At 35.8% G+C, this 13,295-nt stretch overlaps 1 protein-coding gene across 2 annotated transcripts in view; it reads left to right on the top strand.

Moving 5' to 3' along the window:
- Positions 1-13,295, top strand: part of MNAT1 (MNAT CDK-activating kinase assembly factor 1) — a 331,724-nt gene that overhangs the window by 154,662 nt on the left and 163,767 nt on the right. Inside the window, exon 6 of one of the 2 annotated variants that reach the window (XM_006864584.1) lies at positions 2,287-2,412. The exons of the other annotated variant lie outside the window; for it this stretch is intronic. Within the exon in view, the coding sequence (XP_006864646.1) occupies positions 2,287-2,412 (126 nt within the window). The remainder of the gene's footprint in view (positions 1-2,286; positions 2,413-13,295) is intronic. 2 annotated transcript variants of the gene reach the window in all.

The raw sequence follows: 13,295 nt of genomic DNA, 5'->3' as shown, positions 1-13,295 counted from the left end.
TTAAGATGCCTTTAAGTATAGTATTTTATTATATAATTCTTAATGAAATATAGGATAGCTACTGGAATTTACAGCAATATTAGTTGTTGTTAATGTATTACTGATGATTTATTATAGTATGTGAAAGGTGGTGGTTGTGTGCCATTGAGTTGGTTTGAACTCATAGCTTCCCTGTATAGGGTTTCCGAGGCTATAAATCTTTATGGGAGCAGAATGCGATGGATTTGGACAGCTGACTTTGTGTATAATAGTCCAGTGCATAACCCATTATGCAACCTGGAGTCTTTAGAATATGAAAAGTATTCAGGCAAACTGTAACATAATTGATCCATTTGAGTTATTGAAAGTACCATGGACATCCAAAAGAACAGACATATCTGTGTTGGAAGATGTACAGCCAGAATGTTCCTTAGAATATAGGGTGACCAGACTTGGTCTCTCATACTTCAGGCATATTATCAGGAGGGATCAGTCCCTGGAGAAGAACATCATTCTTGGTAAAGTGTAGGGTCAGTGAAAAAGGGGAAACCCCCCAGCAAGCTGGATTGGCACAGTGGCAGCAACAATCGGTTCAAATGTAACAATGATTGTGAAGTTGGCGCAGGACTAGGCAGTGTTTTGTTCTGTTGTGCATAGGTTCACTATGAGTCGGTACCAACTTGAGGGCACCTAACAGCAACAACAACAACAACAACATATTTCATTTGTTCTGGTTTATTATTCCTAAAGCCAGGTCTCAATGATTTTGTTTCTTAATGAGGTTCTGTTTTAGAAATAAAATCTGTATTCTTTCATTTAGTTTTAAACACTTAGATGTTTTGTAACGTTCCTCTTGTAAAGCACTTCTATTAGAAAATCTTGAGGTGACAAGGTTCTAGGACAATTCTATTGAATTAAATCAATTGTATGTTACTTGAATTACTTCTACTTTGTAACCGTAAGACAAATTCCTTTAATTAATTAACCACATTATCAACTAAAAAATTAAGTTATTGGATTTGGAAAGAAAATTCGAATCTGCTATTTGCCTTCTTATTGTGATAGGTTGACTCTAAAGTTTCCATAGGATTAATTTGAGATGACTAGTTTGAATCTTATTTCTGCCTTAGTCACTATTAAAAAAAATCTATAGGCCATTTGAGCAATAAGTTTGTTTTTGTTGGTAACTTAGTACAGAATATAGAATGTATTCATATTTTCATATTTTTTAAGAAATATACAAGGTACTCTATGTGTGTTTGTGTGTGATCTCTTTCCTCCTTGTGTATCTATTTCTCTATTCTTATCTACTTAACCAGGAGCTCTGGTAGTGTAGTGGTTACAAATTGGGCTGCTAACCTCAAGGTCAGCAGTTTGAAACTACCAACTGTTCCACGGGAGAAAGATAAGGTTTTCTGCTCCTGTAAAGATTTACAGTCTCAGAAACTCTGTACAGGGTCTCTATGAGTCGGAACTGACTCCACAGCACGTAACTAACACCACCATATACTTAACTAATTACAAAAAAAAAAAAAATGTTTAGATATTGTTTATTTTAGGCCTTAGCGTCACAGCACTTCAAACATGTTAAGAGGGACTTCATGATAAACAGGATAAATAACAGTATACATAAAAATTCACTCAGTAATTTTCTTGTGCTATTAAATGTTTGTGTGTTTCATAGATAGGTAAAAATAGTGGCCTTGATTTACTATATCCATAGATGATTTGAAAAATGTTTAATTGTCATTTTGTTAAAGTTTTTTGACTTGATTACTAAAAACAAGTTAGTAAAGGAGAAAATAAACTTTTGGTAGTACTTACAATAGGTCCATTGTGCAAAACAGAACAAGGATCATTTCCAAACAGCCTCAGGTGAAATCTAATGGGAAACAATTTCAAACTGGTCGAAATTCACTGGTAAAAAGAATTTGTCTAAGATAAACATCTGATTTAAATTACACTACTTTGTACTCCTTTTTTTTAAGATTAGCTTCTAATTTTTTATTTTATTTTAATAAATTGGGTTGGCTTTGCCAGATGAAATAGGATCCTATTACACTGTCTTTTATGTGGATTTTATAAAAATACTTGTTTGCAGGTTATTTTGATTTATGAGTCTCTAACAGCCTTTTCTTATTACAGAATGTTACTATTTTCTATAAATTGTCTTTATAAAGTGAATGTTAGTTTGACTGCAAATGCTTCTGGAAAAGGCATGATTTAAAATAAAAGACTTAGTGCTTTTCTGTTTTCTTAACCTTCATATTGAACATTAATTTTTTTTTTTTTTTTCTTTTAAATCAGGAGAGTTCTGATCTCCCTGTTGCTTTGCTTTTGGCTCAGCATAAAGATCGATCTACCCAATTGGAAATGCAACTTGAAAAACCCAAAACTATAAAGCCAGTGACGTTTTCCACTGGCATCAAAATGGTAAGTCTTATTTTATTTGTTTGTTTGAAAGATATTTTTCAAACAAAGAAACTTTTCCTGATTGTATATTGATTTCTACAGGTACACTGAAAGTTTTAGGTATTTAAGAACAGATTGCACTTTAGGCTACAAAGTTATGAATATTGGTATGCCTAGTGTTAAAGGAGCTCTGGTAGAATAGTAGTTACAAATTGGGCTGCTAACCTCAAGGTCAGCAGTTCGAAACTACCAGCTGTTCTGTGGGAGAAAGATGAGGCTTTCTGCTCCCATAAAGAGTTACAGCCTTAGAAACCATATACAGGATCGTTATGAGTTGCAGCCGACTCCATGGCACATAACCAACCAATCAAGTGTTTACAAGGAGAGTGAAAAGTATTAAGTAATTTTTAAAATATATAATATAATTTTCTTGTAACTGATCTGAGTTTGAGTGAGTTTTCTTATTCTGCATGAATTTCTAAGCTTGTAGTGTAGAAAAATATTTCTTAAAAGAAAATGTTTCAGTGTTGAATAGAAAATAAGATATATCCATCTATATTTCCTTCCAAACATTTATTCTTTATGCCCATATGGTTTTGTGGGGGTTTTTTTGGTTTCTTGTTTTCTTTTTTTTTTTTAAATTTAAGACCATTTTTAGCTTTCTAGGTTATTATAAGGATAGAACAATGAGAGTTTTTAAAAAATTAATTAATTTAGCTATTTGCTCAAAGGAAAGATCTTGTAAGCCATTGATATATTTGGAGATTTTATAAAGTTGTTTCTTTTGTTCCAGTAATGTATACTTTGACATATTAATTTTAAATATGCTTAATTTCTAGATTTTTGAGATGTAGCTACTCTAAAATATACAACGCTCAGTAAATGTGTTTTTCGATAGTCTCATTGTAATACGTGCAGCAAGTGAAGGGGGTTGAGATGAAGAATTTGTTGCAAGTGAGGGTTGGTTCTGTCTTTTCAAAGTGAGGACAATATTTATGTAACATTAGAGGGTAAGTAGGAATTGTCCCTGTGAGTGAAATAATATTGGCAAAGTATCTAGCACAACATCTGACATATATGAAGCTCTTAATAATGGTGTTAACATTGCTAAGTGTTATTGAGTCAATTTCCAACTCATACTGACCTTGCTAGGGTTTCTCAGGAGTGGATGGTGTGTCTGAACCACTGACCTTGTGTATAAGTCCAGTGCTTATCTTACAGTGCCATGTTAAGATCCCAATAAATGGTGCTAGTTGTTACTAATAATAACATCAGTTGATAAGAGAGGTGACTATGCTGATTTAATCCATTGGTTTTTATATTCAACAACTGTGTATAGTGAAAACAAAATTTAAATTGGAGTCAGAAGACCTACATTAAAAGTTTAACATACTTGACATTGAACAAGTTGCCTAATTTCATTGTTATTGTCTAGATAATGGGATTATTTCTCATTTTATAGAATTGTGTCTAGGATTGAATGATATATGTAGAAATGCTTTTGACATTTCCTTATATGGTGCTCAGTAAATATTAAATAAATATTATTCAGCGATTTTCAGATCCTGTTAATTACCAAGGCAAGAAAACAGTCTATAATATTTGGTTTTGGTAATGTCATTGTTCTATATATATCTAGAAAAAAAAATTGAGCCTTAAGTTGCAATACCAAAGGATTCGATGGACAAAATATTGAACGACACAGGAAGTATCAAAGAAGATGAAAGAAATATACAGTTACTGTAGCAGAAAGAATTGATCAATGTTCAACCATTTCAGGAGGTAGCATATGATCAAGAACCAATTGTATTGAAGTCAGAACTTGGACCTGAATTGAAGACATGGACAAAAATCAAGACTCCAGGAATTGACAGAATACCAATTGAGATGTTTCAACAAATGGATGCAGCTCTGGAAACACTCATCTATGCCAAGAAATTTGGAAGATAGTTGCTTGGCCAACCGACTGGAAGACGTCCAGATTCTTATGCATTCCAAACAAAGGTGATCCAACAGAATGTGAAAATTATTGAACAGTACCTTTAATATAATACTTATGTAAAATGTTGCTGAAGAATTTTGAAAAGGTGTTAATAGTATATGGACTGGGAACTGCCAGAAATTCATGCTGTATTCAGAAGAGGACATGGAATGAGGGATAACATTGTTGACATCAGATGGATCTTGGCTGAAATAAGAGAATACCAGAAAGATGTTTACATGTGTTTTATTGACTATGCAAAATCACTCAACTTTGTAGAGCATAACAAATTATGAATAATATTTTAAAGAATGGGAATTCCAGAGCATTTAAGTTTGTTTACATGGACTTACACAGAGACTTAGAGGCAGTGGTTTGAATAGAACAAGTGGATACTGCATGATGTAAAGTGTGTCACCATTTCTTCTTCAATATATGCTGAGCAGATTATCTGAGAAGATGGATTATATGAAGAAGAATACAGCATCAAGATTGGAGAAAGACTCATTAACAACCTGCCATATGCAGATGACACAACCTTGCTTGTTAAAAGTGAAGAGGTCTTAAAGCAGCTACTGAAGAAGTTCAAAGACTTCAGTATGGATTACGTACCAACATATTGAAAAAAAATTCCTCACTGTAAGCAACGTTCTGATAAATGAAGAAAAGATTGAAGTTGTTAAAGATTTCATTTTGCATGGATCCACAATCAATGCCTATAGAAGTAACAGTCAAGAAATGGAATACTGGACTGTATTGGGCAAGTCTGCTTCAAAAGACCTTTTTAAAGTATTAAAAAGCAAAGATGTCACTTTGAGAAATAAGGTACTTGACCCAAGGCAAAGAAATTGTAATCACCATATATGCATGAGAAAGCTGGATAATGAATATGGAAGACCAAAGAAGAATTTATACCTTTGAGAATTAATGACCATAGAAAAGCCTGTAGAGCACAATTCTACTCTGACACACTTTAGGTCCCCATGAGCTATAATTGACTAAATGGCTTTTTTTCCGCCCTAAATATTGATTTTAAAGTTATCACAAAAAGGTTGCCTTAGCTAATGTGTAATGCAAGTTTCTGCCCCTTAGATGTTTTAGTGAATGAAGATTTTTGTTTATGAAGCTTATGCATTAATATGTTGTACCATAAAATATTTATATTGAAAATATTTAATATAATAAAAGGAGCCTGTAAAAGCAGCCGTAACAGGAAAGTCTAGAGTAGGTTTGCTCATAGTTGATGCTCAGAATTTTAGTGAAATGTGTACTTCCTTTATTAAATGTAATTCCTCAGTTTCTCCCAGAATTGAAACCATTACAGTTCTTGATTACATTACTCTTAGTTGAGTCAGTCAGTAAACCTCAAATAATCAGTTTTTAAAATTTGTTGTTAGATAATTCGTGTCAGTAACTACCCATATAGCAAAGCTATTAAATCTTAATCTTTTGAAACAAGCTAAGGTCATTGTGTTGTACTGTGGTGGCTTGCCTGTGGCTGTATTGCTGGAAGCTATGCCAATGGTATTTGAAATACCAGCAGGATCATCATGCTGGGCAGATTTCAGTAGAACTTCCAGACTAAGACAGCCTAGGAAGAAGGACCAGAAGATTACTTCTGAATAGTTAGCCATTGAAAACCTTATGACTAGCAGTGGAAGGGGCATTGCCAGATAGACTACCAGAAGATGAAAACATTATGAATAGCAGCAGAATATTCTCAGATAAAGTGCCCCCCAACTTTAAAGGTACTTAGTGTATAACTGGGGAAGAGCTAACGCCTCAAAATAGAGTTAAACATAATGGCACGAATGGAGTAAAGATTTCAGAACCTTCATTTGCTGATGGGGCATAACTCAAAATGAGGCGAAACAGCTATAAAAAAAAGCCAGTGAAGATGAAGTTAAAGAATTTTACCACCTTCTTCAGTCTGAAATTGATCAAAAATCCATTTAAAATGCATTGATAATTTCTGGTGATTGAAATTCAAAGGTTGGAAACAAGGAGGAAGGATCAGTAGTTGAAAAATATGGCTTTGGTGATACAAGTGGTGGTGGAGAACACATGATAGAATTTTACAAGACCAACTTATCCATTGTAAATATGTTTTTTATTAACAATGTAAAAGGCCACTATATACATGGTGCTCACCAGATACAGAGGAATCAAATTGACTACATCAACCAAAACAAAGCCAGGGGCACACTGTGGAACAGACCATCAGTTGCTCATATGTAAGTTCAGACTGTAGCTGAAGAACATTAAAACAAGTCTACAAGAGCCAAAAGATGGCCTTGAATATCTCCCACCTGAATGTAGAGGGCATCTCAAGAACAAATTCATTGCATTACACACTAAGGATCGAAGACCAGAAGAGCTGTGGGATGACATCAAGAGGATGATAGCACAAGGCTATTAAAAAGATGAAAGAAAGAAAAGACTGAAATTGGATGTCTGAAGACACTCTGAAACTTGCTCTTGAATGTAGAGAAGCTAAAGGAGTGGAAGAAATAAGGCGGTAAACAGAAAAATTTCCAAGAGCAGCTTGAGGAAGCAAAGTCAAGTATTATAATGAAATGTGCAAAAACTTTATGTGCAACTTAAATTTTGCTGACGATAATTCATAAACGGTTTCAACAGTACATCGACAAAGAATTTATATAAATACAAGTCAATTCAGAAAAGGACATGAAACTAGGGATATCATTACTGGCATCAGACAGATCTCGCCTGAAAGCAGAGAGTACCAGAAAGATGTTTATTTGTGATTTATTGACTATGCAAAGGCTGTGTAGATTCTGAAAGATTATGGATAACATTGTGAAGAATAGGTATTCCAGAGCACTTAATTGTGCTCCTGAGGAACTTATTCATAGACCAAAAGGCAATTTTTAAAATAGGTCAACGGGATACTGAATGGTTTTAAATCAGGAAAGGTGCACAGCAGGGTTGTATCCTTTCACCATACTTATTCAGTTTGTATGCTGAGGAAATAATCCAAGAAGCTGGATTATATATAGAAGAATTTGGCATCAAAATTAGAGGAAGACTCTGTAACAACCTGTGGTATGCAGTTGATACAACCTTGCTTGCTGAAAGCGAAAATGGCTTAAAATACTTACTGATGAAGATCAAAGATTACAGCCTTCAGTATGGATTGCACCTCAATGGAGAGAAAACAAAAGTCCTCACAACTGGAGCAATAAATAACATTATGATAAATGGAGCAAAGATTGATGTCAAAGACTGCGTTTTGTTTGGATCCATAATCAATATTCATTGAAGCAGTAGTCAAGAAGTCAAATGACATATATTGCATTAGGTAAATCTGCTGCAAAAGACCTCCTTAAAGTAAGTATTCAAGAAGGAGCTTTGGTAGCGTAGTACTTACGAATCGGGCTACGAACCTCCAGGTCAGCAGTTCGAAACTACCAGCTGTTCCGCGGGAGAAAGATGAAGCGTTCTGCTCCCATAAAGATTTACATCCTCGGAAACCCTGTACAGGGTTGCTATGAGTTGGAATCGATGCCACGGCACATAGCCACCACCAAAGTATTCAAGAGCAAAGATAATCAGTTTGAGGACTAAGGTGTGCCTGACCCAAATCATGATGTTTTCAAACACCTCATATGCATGTGATAGTTGGGCAATGAATATGGAATAATCGAAGCCTTTGAATCATGGTGTTGGAAAAGAATATGAAAATTAGTATGGACTGCCAGAAGAATAAACAAATCTGTCTTGGAAAATGCGCAGCCAAAATGCTCCTTAGAAGCTAGGAAGGGGAGACTTTGTGTCTCATATTTTAGATATGTTATCAGGAGGGACCTGTCCCTGTGGAAGCATGTCACGCTTGGTAAACTGGAGGCTCATGAAGAAAGAGGAAGACCCTCAACTAGATAGCAGCAGGAATGGACTCAAATGTAACAATAATTGTGAGGATGGTACAGGACCAGGCAGTGTTTCGTTCTATTCTGCATAGGTTGTTATGAGTCGGAACTGACTCAAAGGTGCCTAACAACAAGATACATTGGTCATTTCATAAAAATAGAAATCAGACTCTGAGGTTGGGAATGTTGTACTTCTTCTGACATAGTATTGTTCTAAATGGTATTGTGCTTTCTGTGTAGGCTGACGCGACTATAAATATACTGAGGGACAAGCATAACCTAAGAATTGTTTTTAAGAACAGGTTTTGGTCTTCTGTGGTTTGTTTTGGAGAGGATTGTGGTAGACCATGCCATGCAATTGCCAAAGGGGAAAATAGTTTGAATGTTTTAATCCAGATTTAAAGTTTTTATTTTATTTTATCGATGGGTGGGTTAGCCACAGTGCACATTTGTGACAGAAGTTGGCTTTTCTGAGAGTAACAAATTAGCATTTAGTGCTTTGTTTCAAGCATTGCTTATTTTTTTTCAACTCACTGGAAAATTAAATGCTTTGTTAAAATATGTGTCATATGAAAGTTCTGTTGGAAACAAGAAAATAACTATTGTCTTGATAAGTCTGTTATGGTATATAAAGCCATAAGTATGTGCCTGACAGCTTCACTGCTTTATCGTTTTGCTTGAAGAACAAAATAAAATGTGACCAAGTACTATTCATTCTATTTTTAATATATAATTTATACTTAGGTAGTTAACCAAAATGTAGCAGTTAAAAAAGAAGTCATGTGTCCTTCATCAAGTCTTATGAAATGCCAAGTACTAGATTTCTAGTCTTTTTATCCATAAATGTGTTTTGAAGTGTTAAATCAGTTTAAGATTTACAAGTGGTATCAGTTCCTATTATGCTTTTATAAGAGCCACAGAAAAGTGATTCAGCTATTTAATTAAGTAGGTGAATATGAGTTGATTACTCGTAGTATTTAAATGTCTCCAGCTATTTTATGTTATTTCAATAAACTTGTAGTATATTCAGTTTTTGCAATAGCTATCTTTGAAGAACTGTATATAAATACAAGTTTGGTTAATTCAATCATATTTTAATTGAAATGCAGAGTGAGATAATATTTGGTGAGTATTTTAATGTGACCCAAATAAGTGTTTTATAAAATGAATAAGCACTCTGATTAAAATTATAAATTTAAATTGTATTATTTTGGAGTTGTTTTAACTTGGTTTTCTTATAATATTGTCATAAGGGTTTTGATTTGTGGCTCCTCTTTTTATTAGCTGTATGACTATGGGCAAATCACTTAACTTCTTTTAATATTAACTTTCTCCACTCTAAAAAGATTTTGCCTGTATTAGCGTTTATAGAGTGGCATAAATAGTTACACACTCAAGTACTAGTTGCAAGGTTGGTGGTTCTAACTCATCCAGAGACGTCTTATAATTTACTAGGAAGACAGGCCTTGTAATTTCTTCTGAAAAATCACATCTTTGAAAACCCTGTGGAACAGTTTAACCCTGCACTCTTGAGATTACCATGGGTCAGAACTGACTCAAAGATAACTACCACCACCACCAACATAGGATTGATAGGTACTTTGTGAAATCATTACATTAAAGCTTTTAGTAGGGTGCTTGGTCCATTGTAAAGTTTACTCTTAAGTTTAAATAGATACATAAGTAAAAATGATAGAAGACCAGAGAATCATGATTTCAGTTAAGGTTTATGACTTATAGTCACTTATGTTATAACATACATTTTTTACTTGGTATTTTACCGATAGACTCTAAAATAAATGCCTTAGGAACTTTTTTTTTTTTTAAACTTATTTCCATATTTTTAGTTAATATTTCAATTATGCTATAGATACATAAAAGAGCTCTGGTAGTGTAGTGCTAACGAATTAGGCTGCAAACTGCAAGGTCAGCAGTTTAAAACTACCAGCTGTTCTGCGGTAGAAAGATGAGGCTTTCTGCTCCTGTAAAGAGTTACAGCCTCAAAACCCCTGTTCATGGTTGCTATGGGTCAGAACTGACTCGATGGCACATAACAACAACAACAACAACAACAAATAGATACATAAGCGAAGACACTGAGGTATTTAGTGTCAATAATTGAGGACATTGAAAGTAATTACTCATATATGTTTTATGTAATATATTTTTCCATACCTTATTATTGTGAAGAAAAAAGTAGTTAATGGTCAAACTCAGTGACTTAATTTAGTCTAGAAAACTGATTTGACAGCACCTAACAACAATCCTTCCATGACTCTGGTCAAATGTAAGGGAGTTTCCCAGAGGTGGTGCATGCAACACCTTTTATCTTACAAGAGATCAAAGGAGAGAGGATAAGCACAGAAAGAGGGACCTCATACTGCCAAGAAAGAAGAACCAGGAGTGGAGTGTGTCCTTTGGACCTAGGGTCACTGTGAAGCTCTGAATTCCAGAAGACTGATGCTAAGACTCTTAGAGATCTCCAAGGAATCTCCAAGGCCTACAGATGCTGAAAGGAGACAAGGACCGTTCCTACAACAAGGGAAAGCCTTCTCCTAGAGCTGGCACTCTCAATTTGGACTTCTTGCCTTCTAAACTGAGAGAATAAGTTTGTTAAAGCCATGCAAATGTGGTATTTCTGTGATAACTGTTGTTGTTGTTAAGTGCTGTCGAGTCAATTCTGACTCAGAGAGACCGTGTATAGGGTTTCTGAGGAGCAGGTGGTGAGCTTGAACTGCCGACCTTGTAGTTCCAATGGCTTTGCAGTCTGGCGCATTCACCCACAGTACCACACTGATAGCAGCACTACATAAACAAGAGTGGGTCTCATCAGGTGAAGGCGACCAGATGGCAACGGAAAAAAACAAGCAAGCAAACCATCGCTGTTGGGCTTCTAGTAATGGCCCCCCTCTTGTTCCTATTTTTAGCAATGCTTATTTCCTCACTTTCTTTTTCCGATAAGTCTGACTAGAGGTTTGATTTTTCTTGATTGGTTCAAAGAACTGTTTCTAGTTTCATTTTTTTAGTTTATTTATGTTTTCTGCTGACTATCTTGTCTCGTTATTTCCTTTAATCTCTTTATTTGGCATTTAATTCATTCCCCCCCCCTTTTTTTTTTCTGGGTTCTAAACATGACAACTTTATGATTTTTTAATGTTATAAATGTTCTTTTAAGCATTTTTAAAGAAAGCTGTACCCCATGCCTTTGGACATGTTGTTTTGATATTCCCAGTCCTCTGAGAAGTAGATGTCAAAATGTTTTTAAATGTGCAAGAAGTTTATTAGGGAAAACGTGTGAGAGAAAACAAGGGCTGGGAGATCTGTGATGAAGGTGATGAAGGTTTGACCTCAAGTGAAGAAAGAAGGAAGATTGGGTAGAAGCATCTTAGACTTTAGTGTATTTCTAAGGAAAGTGTGGCTGGGTAACTGGGGAATCCTTGTGCTAAAGTTTTTTTGGCAGAGGAGTCCCACACCTCCTAAGCACTGGACCACCTTAGTATTCCTCAATCATGGCTGGGAGCAGCCTATGGGAACCAGGGCTTTGGTGCAGATGTGGAGATCCATTTCAAAGATCTGGCCACAACAGTTATGTTTTCATTTCATTTAAATTATTGTCTACTTTTGATTTTGATTTCATGTTTGTTATTTAGAAGTATGCTGCTTACTTTCCTAATATTTTTCAAAGAGCTTTTTGTTATTGAGTTCTAATTTAATTCCACTTGGTCAGAGATCGCACTTTGTGTGATTTAAAATCTCTTTAATGTATTCAGACTTTTTCTGTTGCTAAAGGTATGATCTTGGTCAATGTTTGCGTAGGTGTGTGTGTGAACATAAAAGAATTTCTATGCTGCTGTTGGGTGGAATGTTCTGTAAATGTTAATTAAACCAAAAAACCCAAACCCACAGCTGTCTAGTCAATTTCAACATATAGCACACCTTTATATATGACAGAGTAGGAGGGTAAACGTTAGCAAAGATGGAAGGGAAGAGAAAATGCATTATCAGTAAACTACTGAATCATAGTGCTAAGCAAACACCAATAATGGATTTCTTTCAGCATTTACAACTATTACATTTTAATAACCCTTAACTTGGACCCTTAACTCCTGGTGTGGTGCTTAAGGATCAGCACAGATATGAACAAGGTCAGCAGTTCAAACCTACCAGCTGCTTCTTGGAAACCCTATGTAGGGTCGCTATGAGTCGGAACTGACTCAGCGGCACTTAGCAATAACAACAACTGGGACCCATCAGGTTTTTAAGGCTGTACGTTTTTATAGGAGCAGACTTCTATATGTTTCTCTAGTGGAGCTGCTTGTGGGTTTGAACTGCAGACTGTTTAGCTGACTGCTTAACCACTGTGCCATTGTTGTGGTGAAGTGCCGTCAAGTTGGTTCTAACCCATAGCGACCCTGTTTAGGTTTTCCAAGGAGCAGCTGGTGAGCTTGAACTACTGACCTTACAGTTCAAACTGTCTTGTAGTACGGTGCATTAACCCACAGCGCCACACCAGGACTCCATTGTTGTTGTTGTTATTATGTGCCGTGGAGTTGGTTCCAACTCATAGCGACCCTGTACAGGGTTTCCAAGTCTGTAGATCTTTATGGGAGCAGAAAGCCTCCCACGGAACAACTGGTAGTTTCAAACTGCTGACCTTATGGTTCACAGCCCGATTCGTAACCGATACACTACCAGAGCTCCTTTAGGACTCCATTGTTGTTGTTGTTGTTGTTGTTATGTGCCGTGAAGTCGGTTCCGACTCATAGCGACCCTGTACAGGGTTTCTGAAGCTGTAAATCTTTATGGGAGCAGAAAGTCTCATCTTTCTCCTGCAGAATAGCTGGTAGTTTCGAACTGCTGACTTTGCAGTTCACAGCCCGATTCGTAACCACTACGCTACCAGAGCTCCTTTGTTGTTGTTGTTAAGTGCCGTTGAGTCAGTTCCGACCCATAGCGACCCTGTACAGGGTTTCCGAGGCTGTAAATCTTTACGGGAGCAGAAAGCCTCATCTTTCTCCCATGGAACAGCTGGT

Source organism: Chrysochloris asiatica, unplaced genomic scaffold, assembly GCF_000296735.1.
Source record: "Chrysochloris asiatica unplaced genomic scaffold, ChrAsi1.0 scaffold00067, whole genome shotgun sequence".
NCBI classification, from domain to species: domain Eukaryota; kingdom Metazoa; phylum Chordata; class Mammalia; order Afrosoricida; family Chrysochloridae; genus Chrysochloris; species Chrysochloris asiatica.
Note: the sequence above shows the minus strand (reverse complement) of the source record. Positions and strands in the feature narration are given on the sequence as shown.